Raw genomic sequence first — 17,207 nt, 5'->3', positions numbered from 1 at the left:
ACTTTTTTGAAGATTCTTAGATCGAATTTTTTTCATTGTAAATAATTACAGCTTTAAAATTACCAAAAGGTCTATACAATAATTAAATTTCTACCTGCTGGATCATTTTCCTGGGGAAAAATATTCAGTCACTTGTTGGGCTAAGTCTAAAACCAATCCATTGGATTAACTGATATTTTAATTAATATTATAAAAAAGGAAAATTTTAGTTAAATAACGGCATGTTCTCTTAATATTTAATTCACAGCAAATCGCTCTAACTACAAAACTAAATCCTTTTATCCTATTTGAGAATAATAAAAATACAATTTTAAAAATAATAAAAATACAATTGAGTCTTATTACCTTGATCTTTGAGATTTGGGAAAGGGCGAAGAAAGGAGACAGAAGGATACCATGAGAATATCAAATGACATCTAATGGTTTTTAAAACCCCAGCAAAGACTTTGTGCTTCACCAAGCTCTACTCAGGCACAGAAGGAAAAAAAAATGTAATACCCATGACAGGGTATTACAATTATGCCATAGAAGTAATTCTTATTCCAAAACGGAAAGCTACGTATCAAACTAAAATAACTCCAGGTCTTTTACATTTTACACTGGACTAGTAATTTTTATTGCAATTTTTAAAGGATGTCAATTTCTACTTTCTAAGAAACTAAATTTAATTTGCTCTTCTCCAATTATTAATCCTCTTTTGGCTCATCCCCAGATTGCAATGAAAAATATTAGTGAACTCGTAATGACTTTACCTAAATTTTTAAGTAGAATACAAACTGTTTCAACTTTCTCATAGGACATGCCAGTTTGCTATAGCCAACTACGTTAAGGAAGTACTCCTCGTTCCGTTGGTGATTGGGGATGACTGGTGATGGGGATAACTGGCAATGGAACTCAGATCTGGGTGAGTTTCAGCATCCATTGTCATGGGTTATATTCTCCCTGTGTTAGTCACTCAGTTGTATCTGACTCTGTGACCCCATGAACTGTAGCCCACCAGGCTCCTCTGTCCATAGAATTCTCCAGGCAAGAATACCGGAGTGGGTTCCCATGCCCTTCTCCAGTATGCTCCAATAGCTTTCTGTATCTTTCTTTCAAAGAGTTTACCAGTTTATATTTATATGCTGCTGCTGCTAAATCACTTCAGTCATGTCCAACTCTGTGCAACCCATAGACGGCAGCCCACCAGCATGAAAGTGAAAAGTGAAAGTGAAGTCGCTCAGTCATGTCCACTCTTAGCAACCCATGGACTGCAGCCTACCAGGCTCCTCTGTCCATGGGATTTTCCAGGCAAGAGTACTGGAGTGGGTTGCCATTGCCTTCTCCTCATATTTATATATTTATGTGATAATATTGCTGATGTCTTTCTCCCTAATATGACAGAAAGATCCGTGACAAAAAGGGTAAGATCAATTTTTCCCACCAACGTATATTCCAGCACCCAGTTCAGTGGGTACCTAGAATGTAGTAAGTATGCATAACATTTTATGAGAAAAAATGAATACAATATAATTCAGTGTATTTTCAAGGAATATTTAAGAATGGAGAATTCTAGGCACAGAGGAGCCTGCAGGGCTACAGTCCACAGGGTCGCAGAGTCAGACATGACTGAGCGACTAACGAACACACAGTACGAATCACTTGGTATGTCCCATGTAATGAAACTCTGCAAGAGGTATTTTTCAACAATCAATTAATAACACCACAATTAGAGTATGCCCCACTTTCCCTGTTATTTTTTGCAGAGGCTGGTTTCAACCTTCTCTAACAAACATGGTGACAGCCTTTTTGAACACTATATTAAGAGCATTCTATCATATATTTGGTGTTCTACAGTTTGTCTTTACAGTCCAATAGAAAATTCAGAACTCCAAAAACAAAACACTCCTTAGAAGTATGTCCCCTAATCTGTTACACCAGTAATAGTAATATAAGAAAAAATTTTTTTCACTTTTTCCCTTCACATGGTGTGAATATCTGAGAGATCTCCGATGGCATGGTGGGGTAATTGCATGGTTCTCAAACTTCAGCATGCATCAGAATCATATGGAGAACCTGTTTTAACAGGTTGGACAAAGTGATCTCACTCAGAGTTTGTGATTCCACAGGTCCAGTGTGGGGTCTGAGAAATTTTGTTTCTAACAAGTGCCCAGGTGGTGCTGATGTGGCTGACCTGAGGACTATACTTTGAGAAGGACTAGCGTAGTTAAACGGAGAAGGCAGTGGCACCCAACTCCAGTACTCTTGCCTGGAAAATCCCACGGGCGGAGGAGCCTTGTGGGCTGCAGTCCATGGGGTCGCTAAGAGTCGGACACGACTGAACGACTTCACTTCCATTTCTCACTTTCATGCACTGGAGAAGGAAATGGCAACCCACTCCAGTGTTCTTGCCTGGAGAATCCCAGGGACAGGGGAGCCTGGTGGGCTGCCTGTCTATGGGGTCGCACACGACTGAAGCGACTTAGTAGTAGTAGTAGTAGTAGCGTAGTTAAAAACTAGGCTCAATTCCAGGTATATTCCTGTTTGAAACAGTCTCATACAGAAAATCATAAATGGTTGTTAGAAAAAACAAATTATCAGAGGGTGCTACTTAACATATACTACACAATCCATTATTAAATAACCAGCTTGCCTCAGTTGTTTTTTTTTTTTTTTTTCAATAACACATCTTCAGAGATTATCTTGTTTCACTTTTTAATAACTAAAATGGGGGAAGGGGAAAATCTCCAAGTTATTTTTGTCCTCAGTAAAAACCACCTCTATTGATTCCCTGTCCTTCAGTGCCTCAAGGGAGTCACTTATCCTCTTTAGGCATTATTCACTTATCTGTAAAAATGGATATATCAGTACCTATCCCAGTGAATTCCTGTAAGGATTAAATGAAACCCTAAACGGAAAATACTTAGGTATCTGTAAATGGTAGCTGCTAAGTTTTTACTAATCTGTCTATTCAAGAAAGTCAATTCCAATGGTCCTGGGACCAGTGTCTGAAACTACTTCTATCTCTAATACATTAATTGCTTACAGCAATAACCTTAAAAGATGGAAGGCGGGAGGAGAAGGGGACGACAGAGGTTGAGATGGTTGGATGGCATCACCAATGTGATGGATATGAGTTTTAGTAGATTTCAGGAGTTGGTGATGGACAGAGAAGCCTGGCATGCTGCAGTCCATGGGGTCACAAAGAGTCACGAATGAGCGACTGAACTGAACTGAAAAACTTTAAACTGTAAAGAAAACGTTCAGTTATGTTCTAGGTATTCTGCTTACTTTGGCAGAGATCTGTTTGATTTGGAAATTTCGGCACAGGGCAACAAGACAGCATCCTCCTAAATACACAAAATTTAAAGAAGAATCACCTGGAGCACTACTTAAATATGCAAGTTTCTGAGCTCCACCCCAAACAACCAAAACTATCTACAAGGGAGGGGTCTAGCTGATTATTTAAAAGTAAACAGTTTCCCATCACTTCATGACAAATAGATGGGGGAATACTCAAAATCTTAAAAACTCAGCTGAATGGAAATAGTGACAGACTTTTATCTTTTTCGGCTCCAAAATCACTGCAGATGGTGACTGCAGCCATGAAATTAAAAGACTCTTACTCCTTGGAAGAAAAGTTATGACCAACCTAGATAGCACATTAAAAAGCAGAGACATTACTTTGCCAACAAAGGTCCATTTAGTCAAAGCTTTGGTTTTTCCGGTAGTCACCTATAGATGTGAGAGTTGGACTATGAAGAAAGCTGAGAGCCAAAGAATTGATGCTTTTGAACTGTGGTGTTGGAGAAGACTCTTGAGAGTCCCTTGGACTGCAAGGAGATCCAACCAGTCCATTCTTTAGGAGATGAGCCCTGGGATTTCTTTGGAAGGAATGATGCTGAAGCTGAAACTCCAATTCCTTGGCCACCTGATGAGAATTGACTCATTTGAAAAGACCCTGATGCTGAAAATGATTGAAGACGGGAGGAGAAAGGAACGACATTGGATGAGATGGTTGAATGGCATCACCGACTCAATGAATATGAGTTTGAGTAAGTTCCCCGAGTTGGTGATGGACAGGGAAGCCTGGAGTGCTGCAGTCCATGGGGTTGCAAAGAGTCGGAAATGACTGAAAGACTTAACTGAACCAATTAGTCCAGGTGATTTTTCTGATCAGCAAGCTCGGGAAACAAGGAAGGAACCTCTCACTCCCCTCTAATGATGACTATTACACGCCCTAAACATCGTTTCTATTTCTTCATTCAGTTCAGTCTGTCAGTCATGTCCGACTCTTAGCCACTCCATGAACCGCAGCACGCCAGGCCTCCTTGTCTATCACCAACACCCGGAGTCCACCCAACCCCATGTCCATCGAGTTGGTGATGCCATCCAACCATCTCATCCTCTGTCGTCCCCTTCTCCTCCTGCCTCAATCCTTCCCAGCATCGGGGTCTTTTCAAATGAGTCAGCTCTTTGCATCAAGTGGCCAAAGTACTGGAATTTCAGCTTCAACATCAGTCCTTCCAATGAACACCCAGAACTGATCTCCTTTAGGATGGACTGGTTGGATCTCCCTGCAGTCCAAGGGACTCTCAAGAGTCTTCTCCAACACCACAGTTCAAAAGCATCAATTCTTCAGCGCTCAGCCTTCTCTATAGCCCAACTCTCACATCCATTCATGACTACTGGAAAAACCATAGCATTGACTAGACGGACCTTTGTTGACAAAGTAACGTCTCTGCTTTTTAATACGCTGTCTAGGTTGGTCATAACTTCTCTTTCAAGGAGTAATTGTCTTTTAATCTTATGGCTGCAATCACCATCAGGCTATTGTTTACCAGGAAATTTCATAAGTCCTTTCTGTCTTACTAAGTTTGTTTTTTGAGTTGAACAAGTCACCTGGAGAGGCCAGCTGCAAACGGGGTATTTTTTTGTTGGTGCTTTGAAAAGGTTCTCAGTGTTTTTAGTTAACTCACCCTTTCAAACTAGTCGGAGCAGGTGCCTCATTTCTGAATTGCACCCTCTTGAACTTCCTCTTACAGCGTCTCCTTATTGATCTCTCCCTCAGGTCTGGCTTGTTTGTCCCTTAGCTTCATTTCTAGAGTAGAACATTTGGTGCTTTCCCAGTTCACGAGGCTTTGCTGGAATAGATGATTTCCAGGGATTTTACATGCTGGCCAAAACAGTTTGTTCAGAACCGTGACGCCAAGGCCGAGGGCTGGCAGCCAGTCCGGCGAGCCTTTCCTGACTCTGCACAACCACCCGTGACCTTGGGCGAGCGAGGAAGCGAGTGAGCGCCGCCTTGCCCCGCTCCTTCCCGGTAGCATCAGGGCAATGCTCAGGTTGGACTTTAGAATCGAAAAGGGTGTGAGGGAACTGGACTTGGGAGCTTCATAAACCGGGGAGAAGACCCAGAAGCAAAGAGCGGTTCATTTTCTCTTCTCGAAGCAAATCCTTCTAACTCGTTCTGGATGGGTGGGTGAGGAGGGAGAATGAGGAGGGAAGGGAAATGTCTGCCAAAGACTCTAGACAAAGCGTGAGAACTTAGAGGGCGAAAAGCGGGCTTGACTGAGAAAATCGGAAGGAGAAAGGCTGAGGGCGGACAATCGAGCTAAAAATAGAAACGCATCCTCCACAGGACTATTTCTTTCCAGCTCCACCCTGGAGCCGGCAGCCGGGCCAGTAACTAGGCCCCGCGCAACAGCAGCGCGGTCAGGCTCGGCCCCGCCTCCCCGGCCGGGTGACTGAAGACAGAGGCGCGGCGTCGGGCACGTGACGTCAAGGCGCTCCCCGCCGCCGCCGCCGCCGTCGGGGTTTTCGCTGACGCACAGACCCCGCCCCCTCCCTCTTTCCATCGCGGGGCGGAGAGAACGCGTCAGTCGGCCGGAGCGCGGACCTGCCTGCATCACCGTTTGGGGCTCCTAGTTCCCGGGAGCTGCAGAGCTTCCCCGGCGGTAGCGAAGCGACGGACAGCGCCGTTCGCGGGCCCTTGCGGTCCCCGGGCTTAGCTGCGCGTGCCCCGCTCGTCCTCGGAGTCAGCCAAACTCGAGGCTGGTGGAGGTGTGAGGCGACGACGGGCGAGCGTAGCGAGCAGCCTTAGCCGCTGCGGCCTTCTGTACTGCTCCCTCCGCCCCCTCCTCCTCCGCTGCTCCCCCCACCGCTTCCCTCCCCCCACTTCCCGAGCTCCGGCGTGTCCCGGCCACGCTCGGGGCTGCAGCGGGAACAAAGGAGGACTCCGCGGCGGCGGCGGCGGCGCCACCTCCGCCTGCGGCTCCAGCCCGCGGCGGCGGCTCTAGGGCTTCCGGCTCGCCCCTCCCGGAGGGCTCGGCCCGGTCCCCACCTCGCCGGCGTCGTGCGCGAGCCCGGCTCCCGCGGTCGAAGAGTAAGTAGCACTGGGCTAGGGGAAGGCGTCCGGCTGCTCGTGCCGGGCCGCGGGTGGGAGTGGGGGACTAAGCGCCGCGAGCCGGCGAAGCCCGAGCGGCCCACGGATGGCGGCGTCAGGGGGAGGGGAGCCCGCCTGCCAGCTCAGGAAGCACAAAGACGGAGGCGGCATCCTGTCGTCGTGACCGGAGGCCGGTTCCCTGTGCCCCGGACTCGCTCTCACACGCACGGTCGGAGAAAAAAATGCCCGGCGTGCGGCCTCGGGGAGATTCGAGCTCCGGGCCTCGCTCAAATCCGTCCCGGCCGCCTTCTGCGGTGGCGTCCCGCCTGGGCCGCGGAACCGGGAAAGACAAAGAGGCGGTGGCGATGGCCGCGCCCCCAACCCCTTGCCCGCCGCACCCCCCTTCTCCGCCTCCTCCGAGGAGCGTTTCAGGGTCGGGGGTCGGGGGTCGGCGAGGCACCGGCAGGGTGAGGGGCCTGCTTGGCCTACGGAACTGCTGTTCTGCATGACTCAGTGGTTTTTGGAGAAGGCCTTGCTGGGCTTTCCTGAACGAGGCCTCTGCTTGGAAGGGCATGGGGGTAGGGGTGGAGGACCAGTGGGATTCGAACTTGTATTAAAATCCCCTGGAACGTTGGGCGATAGGGACTTATCTCAGTTTTACCGAGATTGCTGAGTTTCTCGCCGGAGATCCTTTTCATGAAGGAAATGGAGCACCTTCCCCTTTGTTTCGTGCATTTAGGCTGATGAACGTGAAATATTTTGCTTTCTTTCCACGCACTCCGTGGATATGTGTTTTGGGAAAAGGCCTGGGTTATCTTTATTGACTGAATGTTTGCTATTAATCTGGTCTAAGAACACAGTAGTATGTAGGTCATAGAGCCGCTGTTCTTTAACTTGGCCTTTGGCTGATTTACAGACTTTCTTAAAAAATTAAACGAATCATTATTTTACTCCTTATTTTTAAAGTAGGGATTCAGAACTGAATTGGTGAAAATACTGAAATTTTATTTTTTCAAGTTTTCTTCTAAAAATGTCCCCCTCGAGAGATGTTTAAACCTTCCCTATTTTCTCTCTCTCTCTCAGGCTCTGTATTAAGCCTGAAAAGGAGCCTTTAAAATCACAGTAATCTTCTCCATTTGGCAAGAGGGAACGAAGATCTGGAGAGTAAGGGCTTGCCCAAGGTCACTGGCTTAGTTAGAGGTAGATTAGAGACTAGAACTCGTCTCAACTCCGGGTAGGGTGACGATTCTTAACGTCTTGTGCACCTGAGAGAAGTAAATTCACACAGTTGTAAAAGCCTTTTTTATTCATGTTTGAGGCTGGAGAATTTTTCAGTTACCTGCTCCTGTCTTTTTGGGTTTTGTTTTTCAGCTATGAATTAGAGGAGGCCGCAAACTGTAAAGTATATATATACACACACGTACATTTCATCCTATATTTGATAGAGCTGACACAATGAATGCTCAAGTTTCTAACAACTTTATTAAAGATGCTAAGTAATAACGGTATTGTATTTTTTTCTAAAATACAAATAGGGAAATGGCAACTTATTCCCCACACCCACCTCAAAATTGCCACTAAACAGGAGGGTTGTTTCTACCTTTGTGCTCTCTTCGTTGTGCTTGGATTTTACAAACAACTCTGACCGTTTCGTCTTTGAGTGATTGGTGATACTTGCCTTTCTGATTTGAGATTGTTCTCCTTCCCTACCTCAGAAAAAACTAACAACCTTAATGGCATCTTTTTGTTGTGTTTGCTTATTATATTAGGTATACAAGTGCTGCATCTTTAGTTCTTGGGGTTGTGTAGGAGTTGGCAGGCTCTGAGATATAAATAGAAGCTGATTTCAGAGGCCCCTGTTGACTAGGCTTTATGTGAGAGCCTCCATCCAGCTCAGCCTGTCACATTGCAGCCTTGTGACAGGCTGAAGCGCCCGCCCATGTGATCTAAGCTTCTGAGAAATATTAAGGCAAGCTGTGCACTTGTGATGGCATTTAAAAGCTGCCTTTCTAGGGGGAGAAAAGTCTACAAGATGAGAAGCCATGTATAAGACTAATGTCCTGTTATCTTCTGTGTCTCAGTTTGGAGGCTATTTATGGTAAGTTGAAGGTAGATGTGTTTCCTGAAAAAAGTTGGAATACTTTGCATGTGAAATCATTGGTTAAGATCCCCACCCACATTTATATAAACAAAAGATTTTAAGAATCAGGTTAATATTAATGTAAGTTGACTTTTAGGCCAGTTTACTCTTTAAGCCACTTGTCAAATGATAGCAAAAGTTAAAAATATAGCAGGTAAGCTAAAGCATAATTCTTAAGAGGACTTCCAGGAGTGGCCGTCCTTTTTGCATAGGGCAAAGATTCACATATTTTGCATGGTGAGCATGCAAATAAATGCACAATGCATTTTTTTTTTGCACGTTATACTCAAAATATTAAAAACTCAACTGAAAGTGTTTATCAATAAACTTCGTAAGTAATGTTGAAATGTTTACACTACCCTGCTCCAAAATGAGTCAGCTAAATTCCACTTACTATTTAAAGAGATGGTGTTAACTAAATTAGTACTGTTGTCTGAAGTAAGTTGCAAATATTGGTCAATTTCCATGCAAGCTTCATTGGCTTAAAATATTTTCAAGCTTGTAATATGTCTTTTTGCTAACAAAAGGAAAGATTACTATCATTTAAATGGTTGGGGGAATAATTGTCAGGATTCAGGCCACATCAAATATAGTCCTCTTTCTTTGTGTAATTTTAGTTAAAAGTGTTAATACTTGTTAATACTTTATGATAACTCCCTAAAGAGTGTATTCTGGTTCCTGCTGGTTGGAACAAGCAACATGAAATTATAGGAAGTAACAAGCTCTAGCTGGAAGTACTTTCCTATATATACCTGAAATGTTCATAACTTGTAAGTCACCTCTATTGTCAACATTTAGGTACAGTTAAATGACAATGACCGGAATTATTACAATCTCCCTTTGATAAAATGCCCAAATAAGCTTTCTTTACATTCATACACAATTTAAGGTGACATGGAAACCTTTTCAGGTTTTTAAAATTTTTTTCTTAAATATTTATGTTCTCTTAACTCAGCAAATTTTACTAAATTTAGCAAAACATTACTGTATTTGTGTTAATTTTAAGAAGGCTTCTGGAATAGCAAGGTTATATTAAGTTATTTCTGGTAACCTAGCATTGAATATTAACCATTATTAAAGATTGTGTATATTGCTTTACTTTGCTGTCTTGAAATTGAGCTTGGAAAAGTTTCGTTATTTTCTGGCACGAGGAAGACAAACGCTTGTTACAAGTTTTAATAGAGTTGTTGGTTGAGAAATCTGTGGCTAATAATTTGTGCTTTGCAGGTTTCTAGGCACTGGCTTTAAAGTATACTTAGACCCAGATTTCACATGTCAAATGTAGAACAAAAGAAATTTCCTAGGCAACTGACCCCTGAATTCTTAAAGAGCTTCACTTTTGGTGCCGGGTAACAGGAAGAGCTAGATGATCTACCAGCTCTCTTTCAGTGTCCTATGTGCTTCAGGTGCTGCAGCATTTTTAAAGTACCCATGCTCTGCCCTGCAGCAGAATTGACTTAATTACAAGGGCCCAATATGTTCAGGTGTTTTAAGAAACCTTTAGAGCTGCATCCACATACTAATAGCTTAAAGAACCACTAGTAGATATGAAGAGTCAGTTAATTTTTGATGATTTGAAATGATCTGCCTGTAGTGTAGGAGAACAAAAAGTGATTTAAAGATACCAGTTAGAAAAATTAATTTAAACATAAATTAAACAATGGAAGGGTGACCTTTTCAGGAATTAAACAGTGACAGGTGAAATTTTAATGTTTAATGATAGAATTTTTTTGTCCTAAAAATGTCAAGTCATGATAGATCATTGTTTATCAAGCTAAAACAGTTCCTTTCATGTACTTTGTTTTATAAAAGCAACAAAACATTCATAATTTAGCCAATTTTAAGGATTAATAACACAATTTAGGCCTTTGTTAGAAACAGTGTTTAGAAATGACAAAGATAAATGATGACTATTGTACTAATTTAGTGATTGTATGGTTTTTTCCTCTTCTTTTTTTTTTTTTTTAAACTAAATTCTGGTTTCTAAAATTTTGATTTTGTTCTGTTTATAGCAGAAAAATGGCTCAGGAGACTAACCAGACCCCAGGGCCTATGCTGTGTAGTACAGGATGTGGCTTTTATGGAAATCCTAGGACAAATGGAATGTGTTCTGTTTGCTACAAAGAACATCTTCAGAGGCAGCAGAATAGTGGCAGAATGAGCCCAATGGGTAAGTTGTTTCCAAGAAATAACGCATTTGAAGAACTGGTGACCGCAAAATATACAACCAAGAATTGGGGCCTCAAACTGAGAATCAGTGCTGAAAGTCCAAGGAGAGAAGACCTGAGAAAACCTTGAAACTTAAAGCAACAACCAAGTACTTGGAATGACTGCATGAGGAATGAGTGACATCTACAAGCATCTTCTAGCTTTTTCTTTTCAGTTTTTGAGGTTTTATTGGCTATGACTTTTTTATTTATATTTTTTGTTGTTTGGATATCACTTAAGTGTAAGATTCTGCAGCACAGTGAAAAAGTGCGTAAGTCACTAACCTAATTAAATGCAAGTATTTGTTACTTATTAATAGTTTTGATAATGAGTGTTTCTAGTGTTGCTTCATTTCTTACCAATCCTTTTTTTAAACAGGAACAGCTAGTGGTTCCAACAGTCCTACCTCAGATTCTGCATCTGTACAAAGAGCAGACGCTAGTTTAAACAACTGTGAAGGTGCTGCTGGCAGCACATCTGAAAAATCAAGGTAAGATTAAACATTTCTGAGTATTTATAATAATGCAGGGAGGAAATAAAGATGACTGACATAATTATGAATGTTAATAAATAATGATGTTGTGTTACAACATACATATTACATTATAATAAGGATGTTAATACCTTAGATGCCTGCATGTGTTGCACAATTGGGGATTCCAGTGTCCTTTAATATATGATCTTCTAGGTCATTGAGTAAAGATGTGTATAATAATGCACTGCTGCTGAGTAGCCTCAAGGATACTGTGTTGAAAATGCTGTGCTTTTTCTTGTAATTGAGCTGTGAAGATTACAGAGAATGAGGCTCTACAGATTATTGCACTGCTACATGAGGCATTCTGGCAAAGTTGTCCCTTTTGCCTTTAAATTACAGGCACAGCTAAATATTTTTAGTTGCCTCTGATGGAACACTGTAACCTTTACAAATATGCAGGCTTGAATTGATGAGCCATTTATCAGATTGGTCTCCTTATTCTCAGACATTTGTGCTGGGCATCCTTTTTAGAGTATTTAGCTCCATTTGATCACGCTAGAAATTATATATATTGAACTAACAACTTACTATCTCACCAAGTACCCTTAACATCTTTAAAAATGTTTGCTTGAACTCAAATAGAAATATGCCTGTGGCTGCCTTGCCTGTAACTCAGCAAATGACAGAAATGAGCATTTCAAGAGAGGACAAAGTAACTACCCCGAAAACAGAGGTGTCAGAGCCAGGTATGGTTTTTATCTGATTCTTTAATCTCTGTCCATCCCCTGTTAGCTTTGCACCTACACATCAGCACTTTATCATGCAAAGGCTGGAAATGTCAAGAATTTAATGAATTTAGAAGGTAGGTTACCATTACATTTTAGAAGTATCTAAACATTAAAGAAGGTATTGTGAAACATTAAAGAAGAAATTATGAAAGTTGAATTGCAAAGCCATGGAGAAAAAAATAATCAAAAGTGTTTAGTCTTGGATATTGTCAGTAGTGCAGGAAATACTCAAACAAAAGAACATATTGAACACTGAAACTTTGAAGATGAAGTTTGAGATCCCTATGGGAGTTTAAAACTCAGTGTGGAATGGCATTTTGGTTTTCATTAAATAGTGACTTGAGTCTGTGCTGAACTTAACATTAAAGAAAGCACTTCTGGTTGTGCTCTGTTGTCAGGTCAACTTTTTTACTTTTCATTGCTAGACCCTGGAACCGTGATTTGCATACTCTGGTGGTGCACATAGTTGGTTTGATCAATTCATTGTTTCCTAGTATAGTGTTGACTGGGACACAATGTTAAAACCTTTAGTGAGAAAATAGCGTTGAATATATAATCTGCTTTGGAAGCTTGCTTTTGCTAATATTACATAGCCAAGCTTATGTGAACCGTATAAATCTTGACTGATAAAGCTAAGGTGAAAATTTTTATGTTGGGTGGTTGAATCCATATTTGGTATTTAAAGTTCCATCCTTATGATGAAAAACTGACTAAATTAGTGTTGTTCCGTTTCATTTGTTTGTTATTTAAAAAACAAAATCTTGGAACAGTACTCTTTTGGATTAGATCTGTAACTATTTCTGTGCATTTATTATTTTCTTCACCTGAATGCACTTTGCTGCTCTGCCTTTTCTGTATTAGTTTTCTTTTTTTAACTACCCCCACCCCCACCAAAGTCTTGTGTATATTTTAAGAACCACTGTCCAGTTTTCACATGTAGCCAGGGAAATGGCTGTCACATCCCCTAGACTATTCCACAGACTGTCGACACTTCATTATACCATCACGAAAATACATTAGGGTTGCCATGGTAGATTGTTAGGAATAAGTAAAATAGCTAGAATATTACCAGTGGTCTCATATTATACTGTTAATTTCACTGGATATATCACTAATGTAAATGAATTCTAAATTTGGAAAGGATTTCAGTAAGTTGTTATTAAACCAGTTGGTTTGCTGTAGAGTTTGGATTTATACTGATAGCATTAATGCTGGCCTATTGTTTAGGCAGTAATTCTAGTATTATATGCTTCAATTTGCTGTTCTTGGGATTTGGACTAATACTAATTTTAAAAAGGTAGGATTAAATTTTGTTTTAAATAACCTGGAGGTAATATGAACTTACAGTTTTATCTGCAGTTTTATCTTTATATTGACAAATTCTGTTGATGTCATGAGTGAACTTAAAACTTAGACCCCTTTTACCTGGAGAAATGGACTTTTTAAAGTAGGTCCTATCTCTCAAGTATCACAAAGTAAAGCTGTGCTATAAAAATTTTGTTTTGCCTATGGAATCCTTAAGCTTCACAAGTATTTATATTGTCCTAAAGACAGTGTTTGCTAATCTTCAAAAGAAGGTTTTTTTCTTTTTCTTTTTTTTAAAAAGGCTTCCATATTTTCTGCATAAGACAATATAAAGCACTTTTTAAAATGATACAATAATTGTGAAATTTTAGAGTCTGAGAGGTTAATGATTTGGGTTTTACTTGTCAAAATTTACTGTTTATCTACAGTTTTTCTTTTAACTTTTCAGTATAAAAACAAAATGACTTTATAGCTAAGTACCTCAGAAGTTGGCAGCCTTATTTGCTGAGTATTAATGAACTTGAATCTGCCCTAATTAAGAAGATTGCATTTTGGTGTTTGCAGTGTGGAAACTGAGCAGATGACCACATTTCTCAGGTTTTTAAAACCTAGAATTAGGATTTTGTTAGTCCTAAAGTGAGTTTAATGGAATTTGAGTGGAGTGATAATAAAGTGAAAGACTGTATTTAAAATACATGTTATATGTTTTCTTTCAAGAAGGGCTTAAACATTTTCATGAGGAGTCTTAACTGTTGTTTTGTTTTTGACTTATTAGATAATTGTCAGCCAAACAGTTGACAAACTTCTAATTTTTATCCTTGTTTTTTCAGTTGTCACTCAGCCCAGTCCTTCAGTTTCTCAGCCCAGTACTTCTCAAAGTGAAGAAAAAGCTCCTGAGTTGCCCAAACCAAAGAAGAACAGGTGTTTCATGTGCAGAAAGAAAGTTGGCCTTACAGGTATTCAAGAGCTTCCTGGTTACTGCCTGTGGAACTAGTCAGTCTTAAACATAAAACACCCAGCTTTCAAGAATAGGAAGTTTCCACAGTAGACTGGAAAGGGGACAGTAAGAAGAAGTTGATTTGCTTTCCATTGGTCTCTCTAATCCTATGAAACCCTTTCCTGACTTCAGGCCTTCTGAATTATTTTCCTTTATAGGATTAGTAAAACTTAATCTCTTGATTCTTTGCTTTGTCTTTCTGGGGGAAAGATAGTTGAACTAAACAGTAATCACCTACTTTGAGCCAGACACAAAATCTTCTAGATACTTTTTAATTATTTCCTTTTAAATCTCAGAACTGTATGTGGTTGTCTTCTACAACACATTTCCTTCTACAATGTGTGGAAACATTATTAGTCAGTGTATAGTAGGAAGGCAATGGCACCCCACTCCAGTACTCTGGCCTGGAAAGTCCCATGGACGGAGGAGCCTGGTAGGCTGCAGTCCATGGGGTCGCTAAGAGTCGGGCACGACTGAGCGACTTCACTTTCATACATTGGAGAAGGAAATGGCTAACCCTTTCCAGTACCCTTGCCTGGAGAATCCCAGGGATGGTGGAGCCTGATGGGCGGCTGTCTATGGGGTCGCACAGAGTCGGACACGACTGAAGCGACTTAGCAGCAGCAGCAGGACTAGAATTTAAATCCAGTTCAGTCTGACTCCAGAGCTTTGTGATTTTTCTACTGTGTTTGATATCTACCAGAGTTTATGGAAGATAGTTACTTGTATTTCTCGCCATGTCAAAAGAGGTTGAAAACACTTTGACAATTTAAAATGACAATTGGTTTAATGTTACAGAGAATCATGAAAATCTGGTTCCTTTTCTATATTGACTTTGTTTCTTCTAATTGCTATAAGTTCCTAAATGACTCTGCTTCCTTTTATATGTACAGGGTTTGACTGCCGATGTGGAAATTTGTTTTGTGGACTTCACCGTTACTCTGACAAGCACAACTGTCCATATGATTACAAAGCAGAAGCTGCAGCAAAAATCAGAAAAGAGAATCCAGTTGTTGTGGCTGAAAAAATTCAGAGAATATAAATTACTACTTGTGAAGAGACTGATAATTTGTTTTTATTTTAATATACCGTAGGAAAACATTAAAGAGCAGATGCATGGCCATTTTCCTTTGATGTTCTCCAGAGTTTTACTTTACACTTGTCTGTCTTATAATTGATATTTTAGGATGTTTGGGTGTTTGTTACAGGCAGAATTGGATAGATACAGCCCTACAAAATGTATATGCCCTCCCCTGAATAAAATTGGATGAAAATCTGCACAGCAAATTGAAATACACAGATAATAAGGACAAAATTTAGTTCCTTCGTGCCAAACAAAATAACTGAAATACCTATCTGCATGTTTGCAGCATATCTGCCTTTGGGAATGTAATCAAGGTATAATCTTTGGCTAGTGTTATGTGCCTGTATTTTTTTAAAGAAATGGTACACCAGAAAAGGACTGGCAGTCTACTTCTACCATAGTTAAACTTCACCCTGTTAATTTCCACATGTTCCTTGGAAGCAGGAAGAAAGCTATAAAAAGAATCAGACCTTTCTATGAAACCAGTGTTCGGTGCCATATGTAAGCCTGGTTAATTGGTGTTCTAAAAACTGTCAAATAAGACACTCTGTGAAAGGTACACATTGTTTAACTGGTTAAAGAGTAAAATGCATCAAGCCAACAGGGTCTTGAGCTGTCTTTGAAGCTTATTATGCTGGCCTGCACCAGACGATGTCTGCATTACTCATTGCTAAAAATGTTGTGTAGAACAAAACTGCACTAGGATTAATTTATTTACAAGAAGAAATTAAAACTCTACGTTTGGTTTTCACATACAGCAGCTCTTTGGAGTAACATGCATCTGAATTTTAAGTTGCAAAGGTATCTGAATAGTTAATTTTTCATGTGCATATTTTGTTGAATGTTTTGGTTCAAGAAAGAATGTTTAAAGCTTTTTTAAAGACTTCAGTTCTTAATGTAACTGTACCCTTCTGCATGGAAAATCATAACCAACATGGCTGCAGTAGACTTCTTAGTGGTATCCAGCACCACTTGCAGAGGGCTGCTTTATATTAATTGTACTTGGGTGTAGGACTCTAGTGTTCTTGGGTGTATTGCATGGGCTGCATTATCTACAGCATTGTACAATAACAACTAGAAGAGGCAGTATACTTCACTGATGCTTGTCTGGTAATATCACTTCTGTGTTATAATGGAAGGTTTTTTGTGATGTATGAAACTTGTGTTTTTTATATATAAATGAGTATAGTTAGATTAGTGTCGTGGTAATGCCTGTTTCATCTGTAAATAGTTTTAAGTATGTACACGAGGCACTACTTCTGATTTATTGCAGTGTTCAGTCTTAGTTTTTACTTTTATTCTTAAAGCATTCAGTTTTGCTTTCAATTTTATGTACCTTAGTTCTAAAGTTAGATCTGCAGATGTGTACAGATAGTACATATTTATGTATTGCACATAATCATGCTATTCAGCATTGATGCTATATTGTATTATGTAAATAATAAAAGCCATGTACAGAGGGAGACTTTCCACTTGTTTATTGGGTTTTTAAGCCATAGTTAGATATCCTAAAGGGGGATAATTAGGAAATGTTTGATATTGAACTTTAGTCGTATTTATAGACTTTGCATGGCTATATTATAAATTTTTTTTCATTTCCATCCCTAAACATTCACATGAGAACCATGAGATGAGTGTCAAACATCTCTTATGGTACATAATAGGCAGTTTAATCTTGAAGACATGAATAGGCACTTTTAGGATCAAAACAGTGTTAGAATTTAGGTCAGTTATTCCATCTATCTCCCTTTTCTTTCTTTTTTTTTTTTTTTTGCTTTATAAATGGCACTTTAGGCATTACAATTGGTTTATAGCAACTGGCATAGTTTTATTTGGGGTTTGATTC

General features: G+C 40.3%; 1 protein-coding gene across 2 annotated transcripts; it reads left to right on the top strand.

Moving 5' to 3' along the window:
* Positions 1–6,322: 6,322 nt before the first annotated feature.
* Positions 6,323–16,821, top strand: ZFAND5 (zinc finger AN1-type containing 5). 2 transcript variants are annotated; one of them, NM_001101045.1, is given in 6 exon segments: positions 6,323–6,364; positions 10,517–10,674; positions 11,091–11,202; positions 11,830–11,933; positions 14,111–14,236; positions 15,171–16,821. In NM_001101045.1, coding segments are annotated over 5 exon segments (642 nt in total). In that variant the 5' UTR covers positions 6,323–6,364; positions 10,517–10,523; the 3' UTR covers positions 15,320–16,821.
* Positions 16,822–17,207: the final 386 nt, after the last annotated feature.

Source organism: Bos taurus, chromosome 8 (genome assembly GCF_002263795.3).
Source record: "Bos taurus isolate L1 Dominette 01449 registration number 42190680 breed Hereford chromosome 8, ARS-UCD2.0, whole genome shotgun sequence".
NCBI lineage: Eukaryota > Metazoa > Chordata > Mammalia > Artiodactyla > Bovidae > Bos > Bos taurus.
The sequence above is the reverse complement of the archived record's forward strand: the minus strand, read 5'-3'. Positions and strand labels throughout refer to the sequence as shown.